Source organism: Rattus norvegicus, chromosome 13, assembly GCF_021556685.1.
Source record: "Rattus norvegicus strain SHRSP/BbbUtx chromosome 13, alternate assembly SHRSP_T2T, whole genome shotgun sequence".
NCBI lineage: Eukaryota > Metazoa > Chordata > Mammalia > Rodentia > Muridae > Rattus > Rattus norvegicus.
Genome location: NC_141546.1, coordinates 27,107,356 through 27,131,200, shown reverse-complemented (window position 1 = coordinate 27,131,200; position 23,845 = coordinate 27,107,356). Strand labels below are relative to the sequence as shown.

Sequence of the window (23,845 nt, the reverse complement as noted above, 5' to 3'; positions counted from 1 at the left end):
CTGTCCCCATTGCTGTTAAATTTGTGTGTATCATGTAAGTTGCACTGATAATAAGGACATTTGCCAATCTCTTTTTAGCAATTTCATAAACTACAATATAAATGAAACAATATTGTGATAGATACAAAGAATGTCAAACCAGTAGTCAAAATAAACCATCCTTTTCTTGAGCTACCACTAGCAAAATGTAAAATCCATTCAAATTTCAAGGTCAGAAAATCTGTGTCAGAAAAAAAGGTTCCTTTAGCTGAAATTTACTACAATATTATTTGGTCATGTATATGAAAATCAGCAGTTTTGACACCACTACACACTGCAATAAATATCTCATGGTCTTTCAGATATGAGGGGCATGTTATGAACTATTTTTTCAGCATTTTGCAGACTCAGCATCTACATAGTTCCTGCACCATATATGAATTTATTAAACTAGGAAGGCATATTTGGTTTAATTTGAAGAAATTTCAGGTCTGTCTAAGAGTTATAAACAGGATATTTTCCTCTCTTGTAAAACTTTATACCTAAGTCTCTGAATACAGTGGAAAATATAGCAGTCTAGTCATGGAACAATGTCTAAATAACTTATTCAATTTAAGGACTGTATATGATTAGCCAATTTATTGAATTGTTGAGATTATGAAGCTGAAGGCCACTTTCACATACCCCAGTTTTAATTGTGGACTGCAAGTTACAGCATCTTATATAGCTTCTCCTCATTTAATCAACAGAATAATTCTGATTTCTGTGTCTCCAAAGGAGGACTTTTAGCACACAATTCATACACAGTGCTCACAATCTATATGCTTATTCTGAACTGAACAATTAGCTAACTTTGGAACAAAAAAGTAAGAAAAAAAAGTTCATTCTTACTTGATTATGTGCACAACGAACTAGGGTTAATCTAGGAAAAATATGTAGAAATATTTTGTGTAAAAAAGACATTTGATTTTGAGACATCCATCTCAACCTAAATACACATGATTACTAGAAATTGTTCTCTTTTCATTTCGGTACATCTAAACAACTAGAGAACTTACACATCATTCAGTGCTTGCATGACACAATGGGTTGAAATGAATAACATCATACTTTGTAAAATATACTTAAATTTCAGTATTTTACTTAATGTGTTTACAGCAAAGAAGGCTGGGTCCTTGAAAGTCTTTGAAGCATACAGAACTGTTGATTTTGGAAATTGGTATCTATGTCAAAGAAAAATTCAATATTCCCCAAGTCTTACTGAAATTTAAATACTTTGTTCTCACAGTTTTGTACACTTTAGTGGGTCAGAAAGACAATGTGTACGTCCTTGGAGCCGTGTTTTACTTTGAGATGTGTGTAGCAAGGATGTTCAACTGTTGTGTTGTGTCTCTCCATTTCCATGCTTCATGACCTTCCTGTAGTTCAAGCTGCAGAAAAGTCAGCACGTGCATATGAGCTTAATACCATGAGGCAGTAAGATAAATATGAACTGAGTAGTGGCTAAAGCTCCAAAATAAACACAACACTATATTGCCAATAAAAATATATTCTCCTGTACAAATTAGAAGATAATAAAAATTAACAAATAGACAGCAACTACTGATTTAAATCTTACATACATTAGTGTTTCAAAACTACTTAAACTTGGAGACTCATTTACCTTTTTCTTACTTGGAACACTGCACATAGTATATTGGTAAAACAATGACTATATTAATTTATTAATATTAAATTATTGATTTTTATTGTTTTTCACTTACAGAAGTTATTATAAGATTTTAAATATTAATAAATAAAATATTTCTGTGTGCCAACAGTGATAACATTCTTTTGAACTCTATCTTTTTATAGCAATCTTAAAATCTCCAGTAGAAATTAAATTCTTCCAAGTTTTGATAGGCAAGAAGTTCTAGGACTTTTTGAATGGTGCACTGGACTCTATTTTTCTTACATAGGATATCATGAAAGTTAGAGCCAGGTGCCTTTGGCTCCCTGACAACACAGGACATTACTTTATCAGGCATGTTAGATGCCTTTGTAGGTATAGGAGAGTTGCTACCTATCCACGATCTACTAAGTATTTCTTTTTATGGAACCACAAACAAACAAACGAAAAACACAACTACAAATGATCAGAGTCTGTGGTCAGTGAAATCCCTTGGATAACCTAGTGAATGTTTCACAAGGCCTTAACAGTTAAAAATGGAAACATATTTACAACCTCTTTTTGTCCCACAAGTGGAATTCCTGTTTACTATATGTAGTATTTACCACTTTTCTTTCCCTTTTGAATTTTTTCTGCTGCCTTTTTCTTCAGTACATTCCAAATTAGGATCCAAGGCTATGAGTACAAACTCTCTTGGCCATTTCCATACATTTCAGCCAGTCGTTTAAAGCGAGGACCCCAGTCACTAAGGTAGTCATAATTCTGATCAGAGTTCGAGCTGTTAGAATCTAAAGAACTGAGAGATTCAGCTACTGAGCCATTTCCTTCAAATGCATAAGTCTGAAGCGAGTCATATGGTGGTGCCCCTGGATCCACATCAGCTTCCTTTAGTCTTTCCCAAATAAATTCCCTAAAAATGACATTATCTGGGATGTTTTTAAAAGTCGGTCGACTCAAAAACTGAATTTCAGGAGTCACATCTCTCCGAGGTTTGGTGTCTCTTACGACATTGAGGTTTCTCAGTGCAGCCATATCAAAAGCTTCTGTGTCTTCTTCTCCCCCGCCTTCATCATCATATCTGACGATGTTTTCTCTAATATCCCTCTCCTCATCAAAAATGAGAGGCTCTTTTTTTCGTCTTTTCATAGTGACAATAAGGAGGATCAACACTGAAACATGAGACAGCAAAGAGAAAAATGTCAGATCATTGAGAAAGGAGTCCAGTATGTGGTAGGACTCAAACATTCCATTGCCTTAGTAAGCAAAGAGGTTGGCTTCCCTGTTTTATGGAAGTTCATAGCAGAGATAAGTTAAAACGTCAAATGATGTGTGTAAATGGATATTTTTATACATCAAAAAACTCTTTTCTACACGCGCTCATGATTGATGTCTCATTCTAACCTATGAAATAATTGATAAAGCAAATTTTAGGGCCAAATCCAAAAAAAATATAATTTCAAAGACACATATAACAAAGGGAGACTTTTAATTTCTTAATTGCTATGAAGTAGGAAGACAAAATGTCATTTATAAAAGTTTTGTGTCTAACAAGTGCAATGCCAGATGGAAATATATTACAGAATTTGATCTGGATCTTTGAAGAAATGAATGTCTGATCCTTGTTATGAAATTCAGCTGTTTAATAAAATCTAGCATGTCATACCATGTATAAAGATTAAAAAATAAGTCCTATTTTAATGTGTGAAATAACAGGATTCTGTACTTCACCTAGAGACAGAAAACAGGCAATGAGAATTTCAGCAATTGTCAAAGATTTAAGAAAAAAATCATTTTAACATTTGAATTTTCTTCTTATATAAAAATACATATTAAATGTTGAAATATGCAGCTCCTCTGGAAAGCAAAAGGAACAAACTACAACATTTAATATTATACAGATTAAATACATACATCCTCATTTCAATACAAACAATCTTTCAATGAGACTTCACTAAACACAAGTGACTCCTAAGACTGAAAATACATTGCCAGTCATGGCTTGTAGATTAGAAACAGGTTAAATAAAATGGCTGTCCCTCATTTCACCCTAAAACAAAAGAATATACTTTCTTCTCAGCACCTCATGGTACCTTCTCCAATATTGATCATATAATCAGTCATAAAATAAGCCAAACAGATAAAAGAGGATTGAAATAGTCCCATGAATCCTATCAGATCACCCCAAATTAGGCTATATTTCAGTAACAATAAGAATCAGAGAAAGAACTGGAAGAGCTCGAAGGGGCTCGAGACACCTTATGAACAACAATGCCAAGCAACCAGAGCTTCCAGGGACTAAGCCACTACCTAAAGACTATACATGGACTGACCCTGGACTCTGATCTCATAGGAAGCAATGAATATCCTAGTAAGAGCACCAGTGGAAGGGGAAGCCCTGGGTCCTGGTATGAATGAACCCCCAGTGAACTAGATTGTTGGGAGGAGGGCGGCAATGGGGGGAGGATGGGGAGGGGAACACCCATAAAGAAGGGGAGGTGTAGGGATTAGGGGGATGTTTGCCCGGAAACAGGGAAAGGGAATCACACTCGAAATGTAAATAAGAAATACTCAAGTTAATAAAAAAAATAATAAAAAATAGAACATATATATACAACAAAACAGAATAAACAAATAAAACAAAACAGAAAAACCCCATGCCCATGGCAACTCAACAACCCTCTCTACTCCATGATAACTTGGTCAGGGAAAAAATTAAGAAAGAAATTAATGGCTTACTATCATTTAATGAAAATGATGACACAGCATACCCAGACTTATGGGACAAAATAAAAGCAGTGCTAAGAGGAAAATTCATACCACTAAGTGTCCTCTTAAATAAAGTAAAGTGATCCTACACTTTAACAACACTGTTGATAGCCCTAGAACAAAAAGAAGCAAACCCATCTAAGAAGAGTTGACAGCAGGAAATAGTCAAAGTCAGTGCTGAAATCAATCAAATAGAAACAAAGAGAATGATCAAAAAAATTAATAAAACTTTGAGAAGATCAACAAGATAGATAAACTCATACCTAAACTCTCCAAAGGGCAGAGAGACAGTATCCAAATTAACAAAGTAATGAAAAGGGAGACCTAACAACGGAAACTGAGGAAATCTAAAAATCATCAGATTCTACTTAAAAAAAAAAAAAAAAAAAAAAACCCTTATACTCAAACCCCCACAACCCCCCAAAACAAACAAACAAAAAACAAAAAAACAAAACAAAACTGGAAAATCTAGATGAAATGGCCAAGGCTGGGCTCCCAGTGTCAGGGTTCGGAGGCAGGAAGAATGGGGTAGTTGGGGAGGGGGAACACCCTTATAGAAGAAGGGAAGGCAGATAGGAAAGAGGGGTTATGCATGGGAAACCAGGAAAGGGAATACTATTTGAAATGTAAATAAAAATTATCAAATAAAAAAATAAATTAAGAAAGTAAAACTGAATGACTTACAAAACACCACAAAATTTTTATTACGCATGAGTGTAAACACAGGAAAATTTGACAGAAAAAAAATTTAAAAAATAATGAAAACCTCCCAACCAAGAAAAGCTCAGGGCCAGATGTATTTAGTGCAGTATTCTATCAGTCCTTCAAAGAAGACCTAAAACCAATATTCCTCAAACTATTTCATAAAATAGGAACAGAAGGAACACTACCTAATTCATTCTATGAAGCCACAATTACCTAAACCACAGAGAGACCCAATAATGAAAGAGAACTTTAGTACAATTTCATTTACAAATATCTATGCAAAAACACTCAAGAAAATTCTAGCAAACTGAATCCAAGAACACGTCAGAACAACCACTTACCATGATCAACTAGGCTTAATCCTAGGAATGCAGGGATGTTTCAATATATAAAAATCCATTAACATAACACACTATATAAAGAAACTGAAAAAATCACATAATCATCTACTTTGATGATATAAAAGCATTTGAAAAAATAGAACACGAAGACCCCTTCAGGTTAAAAGTATTGGAAAAATCAAGAACTCAAGAACAATACCCAAATATAATGAAAGCAATATACAGCAAACTGACAAACAATATAAAATTAAACATAGAGATACTTGAAGTAACCCCACTAAACTTGGGGATAAGACAAGGCTGCCCACTCTCACAATATCTACTCAATATAATACACAAAGTTCTAGTTAGAGCAACAATACAACAAATTGAGATTAAGGAGATACAGATTGTCAAACAAGTCAAGATATCACTATTTGCAGATGATAAGATAATTCTACCAGAAAAATTATACAGCTGATAAACAACTACAGCAAAATGGCTGGACATAAATTTAACTCAAACCTATCAGTAGCCTTTCATTACACAAATGATAAAAGGGCTGAGAGAGAAAATAGGGAAACAACACCTAGGACAATAATTATGAATAATAGGAAATGTCTTGGAATAGCTCCATCAAAATAAAGAAAAAATCTACACAACCAGAACATCAAATCTTTCAAGGAAGAAATTGAAGAAGACCTAATAAAATGGAGAGATCTCCCATGGTGATGAATTGTAGGAATAACATATTAAAAATGGCTATGCTACCAAAAGCAATCTACAGGTTCAATGCACTGCCAATCTAAATCCCTACACAATTATTCAAAAACATGGAAAGAACCAGTCACAAACTCATCTGGAAATGAAAAAAAAACAGAATAGTGAAAGTAATTCTTAGCAATAAAGAACTGTCAAAGAAAATTCAAGGCATAAAATACTCTTAACCTAAAACATTCAGGAAATTCAGGACACAATGTAAAGACCAAATCCAAGAACAATTGGAATAGAGAAAGAAAGAGATGACCATAAATGTACAAAAAGACCATAGACCATCTAATAAATGGGATCAGAAAAGATTATCTGTTCATCATATAATAATCAAAACACTAAATACACAGAAAAACAGAACAAAGAAAGAATGTTAAAAGCTACAAGGGAAAAGTGCCAAGTAACATAAAAGTATAGACTTATCAGAATTACACAAGACTTCTCAACAGAGATATTAAAAACCAGAAATCCTGGTCAGAGGTCATGCAGAATCTAAGAGAATAGAAATGTCAACTCAGGCTATTATACCCAGCAAAACTCTCAGTCAACATAGATGGAGAAACAATGTAGTCCATGAAAAAACCCAATTCAAATAGTATTTATTTACAATCCAATCCTACAGAGGATTCTAGAAGGAAAATTTCAACCCAAGAAGGGTACCTATCTATACCAAAGAGAGGACAAGATATTTCAAACATCTCACAAGAAAGTCAAAAGGAGTGAACCACATGCACATAAAGCCACGTATAAAAACAAACATAACTGGAACCAACAGACATCTTTAATGTCTCTCAATATTAGTAGATGCAACTCACCCATAAAAAGACTTAAGGTAACAGATTAGACACAAAAACAGGATCCAGCATTTTTCTCCATAATAGAAAAACACTTCAATAACAAAGACAGACATTATCTCAGAGTAAAAGTATGGGTCCCAAGAAATAAGTTGAAGTTGGCATCCTAATATCCAATAAAATAAATTTTTAACCCAAAATGTTCAAGCGTGATACGGAAAGACACTTCATACTCATCATAGGGAAAATTCACCAAGAGAAAATTTCAATTATGTACGTCTATGTCCAAAATTCAAGTTTACCCACATTCATTTAAAATAAACTTTATTAAATTTCAAAAAACATATTGTCATCACACAATAATAGTGGGAGAGTTCAACACCCTACTCTGAGTAATGGATAGGTCATTGAAACAGAAACTAAAGCAGAGATACAATGAAACTAATAGAGGTTATGAACTAAATGGATTTAAAAGATATCTAAAGAATATTTCACCATAAAACAGCAAATGCACCTGCTTCTCAGAACCTCATGGTACCTTCTCGAAACTGACCACATAATTGGTAACAAAACAAAAGGCCTGAACCAAAACAGGAAGACTGAAATAATTCCATGCACCCTATCAGATCACCATGGCCTAATGCTGGTCTTCAATAACAGCAAAAACAGAATGAAAACATCGACATGGAAACTGAATAACTCTATTCAATGATAATGTGGTTAAGGAAAAAAGAAAGAAATTAAAGACTTCCTGAAATTTAATAAAAATGTTGAAACATCATGCCTGAACATATGGGACACAGTAAAAGCAGTGCTAAGAGGAAAATTCATAGCACTAAGTGCCCTGGCAAATAAACTGGAGAGATTTTACACAAAAAACTTAACAGTATACCTCAGAGATCTAGCATAAAATGAAGCAAACACCCCAAGAGGATTGGAAGGCAGGGAATAGTCAAAGTCATTGCCAAAATCAAATGAAAAGAAGCAAAGAGAACAAAAAAAGAATTACTAAAACCAAAACTTAGTTCTTTGAGAGGATCAACAAGGTAGAAAAGCCCTAAAATATCCAAATTTACAAAAGCAGAAGTGAAGAAGAAGATATAACAGAAATGGAGGAAATTAAAAAATCATATCCTACTACAAAAACTGAAATAAAAAAAAAACCTGGGAACTTTAGGAGAAATGAATAGTTTTCTATTAAGATACCACATACAAAGTTAAATCAAGAGGAGGTAAACCATTTAAATAGGTCCATATCCCATAAGGAAAATAAAAGAAATCATTAAAAACTTCCCACCCTGGAAAAGCCTAGGACCAAAGAGATGTAGTGCAGATTTCTACCAGACCTTCAAAGAAGACCTAGTACCAATATTCCTCAAACTATTCCATAAAATAGAAACAGAAGGAACACTACCTAATTCATTTTTGAAGCTATAATTACTCTGAAACTAAACCACTGAAGGACCCAACCAAAAAAGAGAACTTCAGCCCAACCTTACTTATGAATATTGTTGCAAAAATACTCAATAATTTTTTTGCAAACCAAATCAAAGAATACATAAAAACCATCATTCACCATAAATAAGTAGGCTTCAAATCAGGGATGCAAGGATGGTACAATATATAAAAATCGATTAATGTGATCCACTATATAAATAACCTCAAAGAAAAAAATCACATGACCATCTCCTTAGGTGCACAAAATGCATTTGACAAAATAAAACAAAGCTTCATGTTAAAAGTATTGATATAGCATGAATTCAATATACTTACCTAACCATAATGAAAGCAATTTACTGCAAACCAACACCTAATATCAAATTAAATGGGGAGATACTTGGAGCAATCACTCTAAAATTGGGGACAAGACAAAGATGCCAACTCTCCCCATGTCAATGTAATATAGTACTCAATGTGCTAACTAGAATAATAAGACAATAAAGAGAGATCAAGGGAATACAAATTGGCAAAGAAGAATTAAAGGTATTTGCAGATGATATGATAGTATAAATAAGCGACCCTGAATATTCTACTTGAGAACCTCTCCAGCTGATAATCAACTTTAGCAAAGTGCCCAGATATATAATTAACTCAAATAAATCAATAGCCTTCTGCTATACAAATGATCAACAGGCTGAGATGGAAATTATGGAAACACATGCTTTCACGATAACCTCAAATAATATAAAACATCTTGAGGTAACTCTAACCAAACAAGTGAACGATCTGTATGACAATAGCTTTAAGTCTCTCAAGGAAGAAATCAAAGATCTCAGAAAATGGAGCTATCTCCCATGCTCATGGATTGGCCAAACTAACATAGTAAAACTGGCCATCTTACCAAAGGCAATCTACAGATTCAATACAATCCCCAACACAATAAAATCCCAACACAATTTTTCAAAGGCATGGAAAAAGCAATCCTTAAATTCATTTAGAAAGGAGAAAACAAAAAAACAAAACAGAATAGTGAGAAAAATAAAAGAATGGCTGGGGGAATCACCATCCCTGACCTCAAGCTATACTACAGAGCAATAGTGATTAAAAAACTACAGTGTATTGGTTCAGAGACAGACAGGTTGATCTATGTTATAGATTTGAAGACCCACAAATAAAACCACACATTTAAGCACATTTGATCTGTAACAAAAAGGCAAAGAAATATAAAATGGAAAAAGAATATCTTCAATAAATGACTGTCTGTAGAAAAATGAATATAGACTCATATTTGACACCTTGCACAAAGCCTAAGTTCAAGTGGATCAAGAGCCTCAGCAAAATAAATAGATACACGGAGTCTAATATAAGAGAAAGTGGGAGGGGGCTGGGGATTTAGCTCAGTGGTAGAGCGCTTGCCTAGGAAGCGCAAGGCCCTGGGTTCGGTCCCCAGCTCCGAAAAAAAGAACCAAAAAAAAAAAAAAAAAAAGAGAAAGTGGGAAAGAGCCTTGAACTTATTAGCACAGGGGGAATTTTCCTAAAAAAAAGGAAAAAAAAAACCCTATGGCTCCTGCTCTAAGATAAAGGATTGATAAATGGGACCTCATGAAACTAGAAAGATTCAGTAAGGGAAAGGATATAGTTAATAAAACAAATCGGCAACCTACACATTGGCAAAAAATCTGTACTAACTCCTCATTCGATAATTGCTAATATCTAAAATATATAAAAATACAAGAAGGTAATGTCCAAAAACTCAATCAACCCAATCAAAAAATAGGGTACTGAACGAAACAGATAGTTCCAAACAGAAGAATCTTGAATGTCTGAGAAATACCTAAAGAAATGGTCAGTCCTTAGTAATCAGGGAAATGTCAATCAAAACAACTTTGAGATTCCACCTTACACCAATCAGAATTGCTAAGATCAAAACCTCAGGTGACAGCACCTGTTGGCAAGCATGTGAAAGAAAGATGAACACTCCTTCATTGCTGGTGGAATTGCAAAATGGTACAACCACGCTGGAAATCAATATGGAGGTTTCTCAAAAAATTGGAAATAGATCTACCTTAAAACCCAACAATACCACTCTTGGGTGTATACCAAAAAGATGAAAAGATTCCCCATCCTATCACAGGGGCATGTGTCCCACTGTGTTCATAGCAACCATTTTTATGATAGCTAGAAGCTGGAAACAGGCCAGATGTCCCACAACAAAAAATTGACACAGAAAATGTAGTTCATTTACTCAATGGAATTCTACTCAGCTATTAAGAATGAGGTCATCCTGAGTTTTGCAGGTGATTAGATGGAACTGGAAAAATATCATCCTGAGTGAAGTAACTCAGACCCAAAATGCCATGCATGGTATGTATTCATTAGTAAGTGGATATTAGCCAAAATTTCAGAATATCTAAAACACAGTCCACATAAGACTAAAAGGTCAACAAGCTGAAGGTCCGAAGTAAGGGGAGAGGAGACCATGATCTGGTATTGAATGGGAGCAAAGGACTGCAGTCCTGACGGCCATCAGAAAGAATGGAAGCAAACAACTTTGGCAGGTAGGAGGTGGGAGCAGGGGTGTTCCAGAATGTACCAGAAACCTGGGAGGTGAAAATCTCAGGACTCAAAGAGAGGGACCTTCGATGAAGTGGTCTACTGTGGGGAGAGGAAATTTATAAAGCCCACATCCAGCAGAAAGTGAGGGATGAGGTTGCTATCTCACAATCAATACTCTGACAGTATTTCTTCATGTCTGAAAAAAAAATTCAGGGATGAAAATGGAGAAGAGCCTGAGGAAAAGAAGGTCCAGTGATAGGCCCAAAGTGGGATCCAGCTTAAGGGGAGGCCCCAAGACCTGACACCATTACTGAGGAGTTGGCTAATCAAAAAAGTGAGCTATAGTAACTGCCCTCTGAAAGACCCAACAAGCACCTGAAAGAGTCAGATGCAGATATTTGCACACAACTAATGGACAGAAGCCTCTGAAACCTGGTGTTGAATTAGGAAAATCTGAAAGAAGCTAAGGAAGAAGAAGACCATGTGGGAGGACCAGCAGTCTCAATTAACCAGGAACCCTGAGAACACTGAGACACTGGACCATCAACCAGGCAGCATACACCAGCTGATATGAGGCCCCCAACACATATACAACAAAGGACTGTCAGATATGGGTTCAGTAAGAGAATATGCACCTAATCCTCAAGAGAATGGAGGCCCCAGAGTGTTTAGAAGTCTGGTGTGGTAGAGGATAGGGGAGTGGGGATATCCTCATGGAGAAAGGGATTTGAGAAGGGGTATGGCATGGGAAACTGTCAGAGGATGGACTGGGAGGGGAATAAAATCTGGAGTGTAGAAAGTATAAATAAAATAAAAGTCATATAAAGTAAATAATTATTAAAAAGAAAAAAATGAAAAAATTTCTTATTCTATCTCTCCCATTCTACCATTGCTTTCTTTCATTTTTCTTCCTTACTTTCCCTTGATGAGTCTAATGCACTAATGGTGATAACCTTCCCATCCAAATATCCTTTCTGGGTTTCTGGATGAACAGACCCTATTGTATTATGATCGTTGACATGTTCATTAAAATGAAAAGCAGAAACAACACAGAACATAATGAAACAAGTAGAATTTTTAGCAATTATCTTTTATTATTTTATCACGACCTCTCTTTTTATAGTTTGTGTTCACCTCACTTTCATTCACAATATTCAAAAATTATGGATTTAATATAATTACACTTCATGCCGTATCCTGCTATTTTTGTTTTTAAATAGGAAAACACTTAGGTCAGAAACATCCAGTTTGTCCTTGATTCTAACTTATCAATTACTTCCTTCTTTTCAATGCATATATATCTTTTACTTTAATCAACCGTACGCTACATGAACTTTATTATAGTTCATGTGAATATATCTCACATTCCTCCACTAAGTCGAGTGCCCTGATCTGCTAGGTCTCTTCTACTTTGGAATCCAGAGGCTGCACTGACTAAAGGAGTAGTACTAGGTATAATTTACTTTCATCTACCTCCATTTTCTAAAATACAAAATACTTATAATAGTCCTGTTGTTGTATAAGCACTAACTTTTAGTAATTTGTGAAGATTGGGTGAATTTGTATTTATGAAGTATATATAGTAAACATTACCTGTTTTTATTAAATATTAATTAATATTCATACATGACTGTAAAGTCTTAATCATCGCTGTGCCTATTTCTTCGGTTATTGCATCCAAATTTGAAGTATCCAAAATATCCAACCTAGTATTCAAAAATAAGTATAAAATCTATATATATTCACATGAGTAGAATGATTAGAATAATTGCCAAAAACATACTTAATGAATCTGATATTAATTGTGGTGTATGATGAATACTTATTTACTGGTGATATACTGATTGTGTTCATTATGCAACAAAGTTTATAAATGTCTAAATATGGTTAAATATTATTTATGGATTCACTAAAAATAATTTTGTCACCTATGTGCTTTATGGAAGGTTTTAATAATATACTACTAGATAAAGGAAAAGGTATATGAGAGTGAGGCAAGAGTAATGTAAAGAAGGGGAACGAGTAACTGACAGATGTATATATAATGGAAATTTTTAAGTACATATTATGATATAGAGGATGGTAAATATGAGAACATTCCCTAGAAAAGAAATCACAAACCTACAGCAAAATATATTGTGTGAACCTGAAAGAATATATGAAATATTTTCAGGAAAATGGTTATAATTTTAAAAACAGTGGAAACAAAGTTTCCAACAACAATTGCTACATGATGATGAAAAATCACACAGGTTGGTACCTTTCCAGTAGTGAGCCTGTGGAAGAATATGTCTAGCTTTTAGACCTATAAAAGACATTTTGACTTTCTTTAAGCATATTTATTACTACTAAGTTTTTTTTCAAGAGAATACATATAACATGGGCAACAGGGAGACAAATAAACCTATTAAAATGGGGTTCAGAGATAAACAAAGAATTCACAGCTGAGGAATGCCTAATGGCTGAGAAACACCTAAAGAAATGTTCAACATCTTTAGTCATAAGGGAAATGCAAGTCAAAGCAACCCTGATATTTCAACTCACACCAGTGAGAATGGCTAAGATGAAAAACTCAGGTGACAGCAAATGCTAGCAAGGATGTGGAGAAAGAAGAACACTCCTCCATTGTTGGTGGGATTGCAGACTGGTACAACAAACCATTCTGGAAATTAGTCTGGCGGTTCCTCAGAAAATTAGACATTGAACTACCTGAGGACCCAGCTATACATCTCTTGGGAATATACCTAAAAGATGCCCAAACATATAACAAAGACACGTGCTCCACTATGTGCATAGCAGCCTTATTTATAATAGCCAGAAGCTGGAAAGAACCCAGAAGACCTTCAACAGAGGAAGGGATACAGAAAATGTGGTACATCTACACAATGGAATATTACTCAGCTATCAAAAACAATGACTGTATGAAATTCATAGGCAAATGGATGGAACTGGAAAATATCATCCTGAGTGAGGTAACCCAACCACAGAAAAACACACATGGTATGGACTCATTGATAAGTGGCTATTAGCACAAATGCATGAATTACCCTAGATGCACAGAACACATGAAACTCAAGACGGATGATCAAAATGGGAAAGCTTCACTCCTTCTTTAAAAGGGGAACAAGAATACCCTTGGCAGGGAAGAGAGAGGCAAAGAGTAAAACAGACACAGAAGGAACACCCAGTCAGAGCCTGCCCCACATGTGGCCCATACATATACAGCCACCCAGTTAGACAAGATGGATGAAGCAAAGAAGTGCAGGCCAACAGGAACCGGATGTAGATCTCTCCTGAGAGACATACTCAAAATACTGCAAATACATAGGCGAATGCCAGCAGCAATCTACTGAACTGAGAACGTGACCCCCGTTGAAGGAATCAGAGAAAGGACTGGAAGAGCTTGAAGGGGCTCGACACTCCATATGAACAACAATGCCAAGCAACCAGAGCTTCCAGGGACTAAGCCACTACCTAAAGACTATGCATGGACTGACCCTGGGCTCCAACCTCATAGATATCAATGAATATTCTAGTAAGAGCACCAGTGGAAGGGGAAGCCCTTGGTCCTGCCAAGACTGAACCCCCAGTGAACGTGATTTTTGGGGGGACGATGGTAATGGGTGGAGGATGGGGAGAGGAACCAAAATAGAAGGGGAAGGTGAAGGTTTATGGGGATGTTGGCCAGGAAACCGGGAAGGGGAATAACAATTGAAATGTAAATAAGTAATACTCAAGTTAATAAAGATAAAAAAAAGTAAATTTTCAGACAAGCACAGGGATACTTCTATTGATCAAAAAGAGAGTGTCATCTAAGACAATACCTAAGGGACACATGTACAAAGAGAAAACAAGATTTTCAGTTTGCTCTATTGACTGTAAAATACAATTATACACACATACTCTCAGAAACAAAAAGGCAACAATTTAGCTAGCATTTTAAGTCCACTTGGCACATCTTTTAAAATGAATTATTTATAGTTTATATATAGATCAAGTAAGTCATTGTGGTAAATATAAAGCAAGTATAATATTTTAAACTGATGACAATTTATCTGCCTTGTCTTCTGGGATATGATCTTATGTAGTAATGATAAAATTCTGATATTTTTCTTTAATACACACACACACACACACACACACACACACATGCACACACACAATACTATTAACCTGAAGACATTATGAAATTTTACCCACACCATATATATTTTTAATTGAGATAAATTAATTGTAAAAATACCTTCAAATTTTGGACATTAGGAGAAAGAAGAAAATTATATTCCAAAATATATATTGCTTATGAATAATGATAAAAAATTAAATGTTATTTTCTGTAACTGAGTGCATTCAATTTACTGAGATTATTCAGCATGAGAATATGGAATTCCTTTGTCTTTTAGATAATCGATTCATGAGGTATTTTATATAATGGCAAAATAGTATTTACCTCTTGCCTTGAATGCAGGACTTCATTAGACTCTTCTAATGAAGAGAATGAAACAGAAGAAAATAAAATAATAAATTTAAACATAAGTAATGGATAGAGGTTTCTCTAGTAGGATGGATGCTCTGAAACTACCATATCCCCAATATTAAGTGGGCCCATGATAAGAGCACATAATTGGGTTCAGAAACCTACAGAGAGTGTCTATTATACAAAATAAAAGGATCTTCTTAGATGTTCTGTGTAGCAGTACTCTAGGCAAGTTGGTACATATAAGGCAAGAAAAACAAGCGTACAAAAAGCTATGTGTACAAAATCAGCCTCAGCACCAAGAGAATAAGTTTAAAGTAAAGAATGAATAAATTAAAATTATGTAAGATTAGAACATGGAACAGAGAGAAGACTGACTTGGAAAAAATAAAACGAGTGTAAATCAAGAGAAGAGGCAGGATTTAGGAGTATAGTTCAAGATTTCAGCTATTCAGGAAAACATGGTACATGCTTTACATCAGATGCTAATTATACCAACTAAAGATTTCCAAATGACATGCAAAAATTAGATAATTATCATCATGTCTCAAGACATAGAGATGTTTAATTACACCTGAATTTAATTCTTCTTTACTGAAAATTACTGTCTCAGGGCACTTCTCATTTAATATGATCATTATAATGATTTAATTTGAAACTGAGTTAAGACAGAGAAAAATTGTTCAAAGTATAATGAATAGTTTATACACAAGTAAAACATGTGTGCTATATTTTGTACCAAAATAAATTCATATGTAAAATTGAAAATGTGAAAATTAACTGGAGTACACCATGAATTAGACTCCCTGAGGTAACTAAACATCTAGAAACTCATCATGTGAAGCACAATAGATCCTTCATCTCTTATTGTGGTAGCTTCCAGGTTTGAGATACTTAGAAGTATTAAGCCACTTCCCAGTGGCATCTTTGTATTTCATATTGGAAACACATTTGGAAAACTAGATTTTCAGGACTTTTTATAGAATACCTCTTTCCTTCTCTCTGCTGCTTCTGTTTGGTTTCTGAGTGTGACCGAAAGTGGCCCTATGGCTTTACACATATTCTTTTGTTTGTTCTGAGAAAAGAGACGTACAGCAATAATAGTTGCCTAGGAAACAGTTTATGAGAATTTACTTGCATAACTCTGAAATGTAACAAAGTACTTGAGTTAATGCCAAGCTCATTGCATTAGCTTTTGAAAGTAATCTATTTCTCCTTCATTATGTTTTATGTTTCCTTTAAGTAGGAACACATTTGCTTTCATGAATGAGCAACTGAAACCCTGCCCATTATCTCAAAGACAACATGGGAACTCTAGTCCATTGTGAAAAATCAGGAGAAATAGTATGTTTTGTACACTCCTTTCCTGATATTATCATTATTTCCAGTCACTTGGTGTACATATTTGCATAATAGTTAAAAATTGTCTTCACTTATAAAAACAAGAAAACATTTTCACATCAAACAAAAAATCACAAACAGCTTCAACAAAGAAGCATAAGCATATTCATATTTGGAAGGTCCCAGATGCAAAATGAAGAGACACATGACATTTGAAAGTCAAGCTTTCTTGTATAGACATGGTGGAAGAGTAAGAATTATTGGAGGTGAATGATGAGTTTGTAGAAAAACCTTGGCACTCTAATCAAAAAGCAAAGAGTAGGAAAGGGAACAACAGCACTTCAATTACTTGGAATTATGCTCCAAATAGGGAAACAAATAGAAGCTAATTCCAAAAATGTACAGAAATTTCAGGGAGAAGAAATAACATCCCTGGGCAGAACAACGTAATCCAGCTGTGGTAGTCTGAAAATACTTGTGCATCTGTTAATGAGGAGAACTATTTTAAGCCAAAGCAGCTGAAATTCATCCTTTGAATTTCTTAAAAGGTCTACATCAGTAATAATTGAAAGTGTCAGTTGTACACTTTGTTCTTTCCTTAAAGTGTTTTCACACTGGTAGAAAATCATGTGCATTTATTAAATATGAAGTTAATTGTAATAATACAGAGGATTAAATTAGTATTGTGGTTAGTTATGGGTCATAGTTTTTATTCAGGTATTAGATCACTAAAATGTTTTCCCCATATTGATTAAAACTTTTCCATATGAAAAATATTTAAGGTGATTTTTTTATTTCAAGAGATTTGAAGCTGCAAGTTCTGGTTCCTCTCAAGATATTTTCAGTCAGTCTTAATAAAAGAAACATCATACTTAGAGTTCTGGTTTATTGCTTTTACTTAGAGTATTCAGGCTTAAATATTTTTTAGACCAAGGTGAGGGTAAGCCAAGAAATCATTCACACGGTTAGAAATATAGAGATGGAGGTGAAGTTTTGGTTTTTGTTGTTTTTTGTTGTTTTGTTTTGTTTTTAAAGGTAGGATCTCATGTAGCTCAGTCAGCCTCCATCTTACTTTGTAGACAGGATGACGTTAAACTGTAAATTCTCCTGCTTCTATCACCCAACAGTTTAGAATACAGGTTTATAGTTTAACTAAATACATGAAGCTTAAAGTTATTTTACTTGTTTCAAATTTTTCTTTCAGTATGAAAATGTTCTGCTTTGACTAACTTTTTGGTATAACTGTGGAAACTTTAAAAAAATAAATAAAATACAGTGTACAAAACTTTAGTCTAGAGAGAGAATTGACTTTTATAAGTCTCAAGTGACATCCCTGAAACAGACAGAAAGATTCTTTCATTAACCATCTCCTGAGTCAACACATGTACACACATGCCACATACACATACCACACACCAGTCACAAACACCCTCTAAACAGCACATACCATAAACATACATAACACACAGACACAGACACATACCATACAGGACAAACACATAGATATACATGCGGGCGCACAAACACACACACACACACACACACACCACATGCACACATATGACACAGCACAAACAGTATTCTGGGGATAATTGTCTATATGCAGGTAAAAGCAGGCATGTTCTTGGTCAGTGAAAAAGTAAGGCAGGCACAGAGATTTGAAAAGAGGAGAGAAAGAGGGAAAAAAATGAGATGAAACAAAATGGAAGCAGAAAAGGATGATCCAGATCTGTGTGGCCTTAAAGGGCCACAGGTAGTTATGAATATGTCATAAGGGATGGATTCTTATATGACATTTTGTCTTATCTAAGTGGTCAGTTTACATCACTATTAATTGGTTTAGAGTTTATTGTGTGAACATTTTGTGGAGTGAATTTAAGATATAAATCTGACTGATAAATTACAAACATATTGTGTTTTGATTTTTAACAGATTATTGGTAGTTATGGCTATAAAAATAGAGGACGGTTGTTGGGACTGTGAACAGAGATGCCAGCAGAGTGTAGCAAAGGATGGCTGCTTCTAGTGTCAGAGAGCAGGAGGTGACAATGTGCGGCTAGCCGTGGTGGCTAGATTGCTGTAGAGCATGGAGACTAATTGGCAGCAGCTTGGGACGGAAATTGGAAACTGAGGTAGTTGGGTTGAGACACTTTGTTGATAAAGATGAAAATATCACAGAGATGTCATGTGGCAGCACTAATGGGATGGTGTATTTTTTATTAACATTTGCCTCTATACCATGCCACATGGAGAGAGAAAAAGACAGATATTTGATAGATAAATGACAGATAGATGGATGAATGGTTGCATGGATGGATGGATGGATAGATTAGATAGATGATGGATGGATGAATGGATGGATAGATAGATGGAGGGATGGATGAATGGATGGATGGATGGAAGTATAAATTGCTAGATTCAACCAACAATGATACTTATAAAAACTTTTTACTTTCAGTAACACTGATGATTATAAACTATAAAAGAATCAAACAAACTTGATTACAAAAAACTAATTGTCACGCAAGACATTCTTCTAAATTAAAGGTGAAACAGGCTTTATTTAGATAGTCTTTTAAAATATAAAAGTTAAATCACTATCAATGATAAGCAAATTTAAGATAATACATTCAGTTGTATATTGTTCCTGGAAGTATGGTATAATGGATTGTGTGTTTGTGTGTGTGTGTGTGTGTGTGTGTGTGTGTGTGTGTGTGCATACATGTGTGTGATAAATTGTTAAAGTTTAAAAGTTTACCTTCTGTTTCTCCTCTCCCTTTTCTATGAATCTGTTTCTTTAAACTGTTCATTGTCTTTCAAGATATAATGGCTTTATATCCTATGTGGTTTATTCTGCTTTTATAGAGGAAACATACAATTTTCATATTCATATTTAGGCTTTAGAATCACAGCAGATCAAAAACACTTATTTAAGATACTTTCATTTTAAAATATTTACTCTTCATCTTTATATTCTATCACATTTTAACTGTTAATTAGTTACCTGTCATTTACAATGAAGTTCAGAAAGTTTCTGACACCTATTTACAGTTCTTCAGAAATAATCGTTTATTTTCTTCTATACTTGCTTGTATAATTGAAGTTATTAAAAACAATAACTTCCATTTTATGAGACTGTTTACATTGTATTGGCACTTAAGTCTTAGATTGGTTAATACAGTGAGGTCTTTTCTTCCATCAATAACACTTAAAAGACAAATTGAATGTCTCTATGTAGTAGTCATTCAGTTCTGTACATGAATTATCTAATTGAATTCTCACTTCTTATCAAACAAGGCTAGCAATATAAGCTCACATTTGAGACTATGAAGCTATCTTACAGAGAAACTAGTATCCTCCTTGTGAAGAACTAAGGTACAATAAAGGTAAAGACTAGGAAACAGTTACACAAATTTATCTCAAACAACATGCCATGCTGACTTCCATCTCAAATGCTACTTTTATAAACATTTATTGTATATAGATTTACTAAATTCTTTAAAATTCAAGAAAACGCAGCATATAGCCACAAGTGCAAAGTTAAGTTCTTGCAATCCTTGTAGGAATTTATACTGTGAAGGAGAATGTTAACTTAGAATAAACACATTAATTATTCAATGGCCATTTTGGATGGCTACCAATATTAAAAAAGATGGTGCATTATCTCCTATGCAATTCTAATTCTAATACGATCTGTGTATTTAGTTCATCCGGATAATAAATTAGTCTTAGAAAAATTAAATTAGGTATGACAATAATTTACAAAAAATATGTTTGTGTGCCACAACCTCAGTTTCTTTTTTTAAATTTTATTTTTTGGATATTTTATGTGTTTACATTTCAAATGTTATCCACTTTCTCTCCCTCTCCTATACTCCCTCCTTTTGCTCCTATAAGGATGCTCCCACTCCCACCCACTCACTTTCATGTCAACATCCTAATATTCATAGGACCAAGGGCTTTTTCTCCTAATGATGATAAACTATGCCATCCTCTGCTACGTAAGCAGTTGGAGCCATGGGTCCCTCCATGTGTACTCCCTGGTTGGTAATTTAGTCCCTGGGAGCTCTGGGCGGGGTGGGGAGTCTGGTTGGTTGATATTGTTGTTCTTCAGTTTCTTAAAAAAGCAAGATAAGTTAAGAAACCTAATGTATATATTTTTTGAAAATTCTGTCCACTGTAAAATAATTTATCAAATAAATATACTATCTATCAAAGCAATATATAAAAAGTATTCTTTCTAATCTAAAGATTCTAAAGAAAGAAACTTTTAGGGTGAATTTAAAACTAAATTATTGAAAAGCATTCACAGTAAGTTCAGATAATTTATTTTATGCTGCTTTTTGAAAGTGAAACACCCATTCTTTTATTATATGTTGTTCTTTCAAGCACACTGATAGATTGAAAAATGAGTAGTGTGCCTCCTGGTAAATTATATACATAGCCTTGAAAAGATACTCAAAACAAATAAAAATGAGAGAAGAAACCATGGTGTTTGGATGTTTTGGTTTTTTCCTACAAAGCAAGAACAGAAACCAGTACCTACCCAATAGTGTCAGGACACAGGCCAGTATGGCAATCAGGGCCCCAGTGCTGAGGCCAGCGGGTAGAATGTAGGCCTCTGCATTGCAGGTCTGCGCTATGCCATCAGCATCACAGTCGCAGACACGGATGGTAAGTGTGTTCGTACTGCTTAGTGAAGGAGATCCGTTGTCCACGATGAAAATCGGCAGATAATAAACTGACTGTTCCTGTCTGCGGAAGCCATTTCTCCTGGTTAGTATTGAGGCTGTATTGTCTAGGATAAAGAACAAAAATGTATAACAAAGCTTCTGTTTACAAACAGAAGTATGTTTACAAACTTGAAGTTATGCTTTTCACTTTTCTTCTGAATGGCAAAACATATGTGGCATAAGATTTTTTGAAATATCCTCAATAAATTTATTTGCACAGAAAGAGAGATTTCCTATGTAATTCATAGTAATGATTATGGTATTTCCGTTATGATGTAAAACTGAATGCTTTATTAAATGGAATCTTTATACATAATTTCCTTTAAAGTTTTACGTATCTAAAATTTCAAATCATATTTATAGAAACCTGATAAAGATTTGAATTAATAGGTATTCCTTTTTAGCATCATTTCCAACCCATCACTTATTTAAATGTTTCCAGATCAAAAAGGTAATAAAATTTACCATAAAATAACATAGATTTTATTTAAATTGCTATGCAGTCAACTATCACTGAACTAGGGCATATATTCTGAGAAAGGACACACGTGACTTCTTTATGTTCTTATCATGATTTACTGATATAAACTAAGATATTTATGATTTTATTAGGAAATACAATCTTATGTGTCTTCCATCATAGGCATAGTCTATTAATGTCTGAAAAAAAGGAGGGCAATATTAAATAGAAATATTCAAAAATGTAATTATTGAAATAGTTTTACATATGTTATTCACAATTTCTCATGCAGCATGTTTATAAGTGTTTTATTAATAGCACAGATATTAATTTATATTCATTATTATGTTTATTTAAAATGGTTATAGTAGCTATGAATATCTGAAAGGCAATCAATACATTTACATAACTGCAATTTATAATATAGAAATTAATATAATTTTGCAGTACTTCTTTGGGTCATGTCTCTCAACTAATATGAATTTATAGGATCTTAAAATGTATACTGACTAGTAAAACAGAAACACAAAAAAATCAGTCATACTATTATCCTGTATGCAAATATACCTTATATTTGATAATACTTCATAAATAGTTGAAAATTGCTTGTTTAATATTAGCACAAAGAATTCAGTAATATCTTAAACAAAACAAGTTGATATAATTTGTTTCAAGCATCTCAAAACAATATGCTAATGTTCAAATGCAGTAAAAACCCTTAATTTTAGATTAGATAAATTATAAATATTTCAGTATCATTTTGTATTTAGTGTATTTTCACACATGCGATTTTGAAATTTTTTCAAAATTAATTTATTAAAATATTTAATTTTAAGATATAAATTAAATTTGTAAGGCACATTAGCTGAATAAGCATGGAATTGTTTAGGGATATCTTTTATGTTAACATACACTTAATATACAGGCTAGTGGTTTACTTTTCAAAAATGTTAATACTGTCTATGAATTATTAAAAATGTTTCATAAAATTGTTTATTGATAGTCTGACATTGATCACATAAAAATCATTCATAGAAAGATATAGAGGCATATACGTTGACACAAAACATACAGATGCACAAACGCACACACATGCACACACACACACACACACACACACACACCACACATAGAGCATTGAGAAGCATGGTCCAAATGCTCAGCATGTGGAAGAAGGACTCCGTGATTAAGAAACAGCTTGTAGAGTACTCTGTATTTACTTGCCTAATGTGGAATACAACACTAATACTTTTAAATTATTCCATTGATACCCTTTATGATACAGTCTTGGAAACGTTGGGCTTGCTGAATGTGATGCAGGGATATTTCACATGTATAACAGTATGGATGCCCTATAAATACAGACATTTTCTTGCACATAGTCTACAGCAATCTTGATGCTATAGGACTGTGTCACTTGAGGGATATATTCACCATTTTCTTGTGAAGGTCATATATTCCCTTATCTGCATCTGTGTTAGATGACTTCAAAGACTGTGTGAACCTTTGCAACAATGATTAAGTCAGAGAGTTTGGAATTACTCACCAAGAGGATAATCTCTCCTTTATATTACTAAAGGGACATTGGAGTATTCTCATTAGGTGGAAAATAGGATCAGGAAAAAAATATTACTTTCAGATAGAATTTTTTGGCCAAAATCAGTTTTTGCCCTAAAGTTATATCTTCATGCAAAATATTTCCTAAATTCCTTCTGAAAGCAGGTCTGTTCCGGTAAGCTACGTGGACTCTTTATTTTATAACTAAACCTGATTTACACAAAACCCTTTATAAAATATGAGTAAGTTCAAATGTTTTCTTAAGAATGTCTGATAT

The 23,845-nt window shown here is 34.0% G+C and overlaps 1 protein-coding gene across 2 annotated transcripts in view; it reads right to left on the bottom strand.

Annotated features, from left to right (window-relative positions):
- Positions 1 to 596: 596 nt before the first annotated feature.
- Positions 597 to 23,845, bottom strand: part of Cdh7 (cadherin 7) — a 153,061-nt gene continuing 129,812 nt past the window's right edge. The window contains 2 exon segments of one of the 2 annotated variants that reach the window (NM_001012737.2): positions 597 to 2,817; positions 21,365 to 21,616. In NM_001012737.2, the coding sequence (NP_001012755.2) occupies positions 2,324 to 2,817; positions 21,365 to 21,616 (746 nt within the window). In that variant the 3' untranslated portion in view covers positions 597 to 2,323. 2 annotated transcript variants of the gene reach the window in all.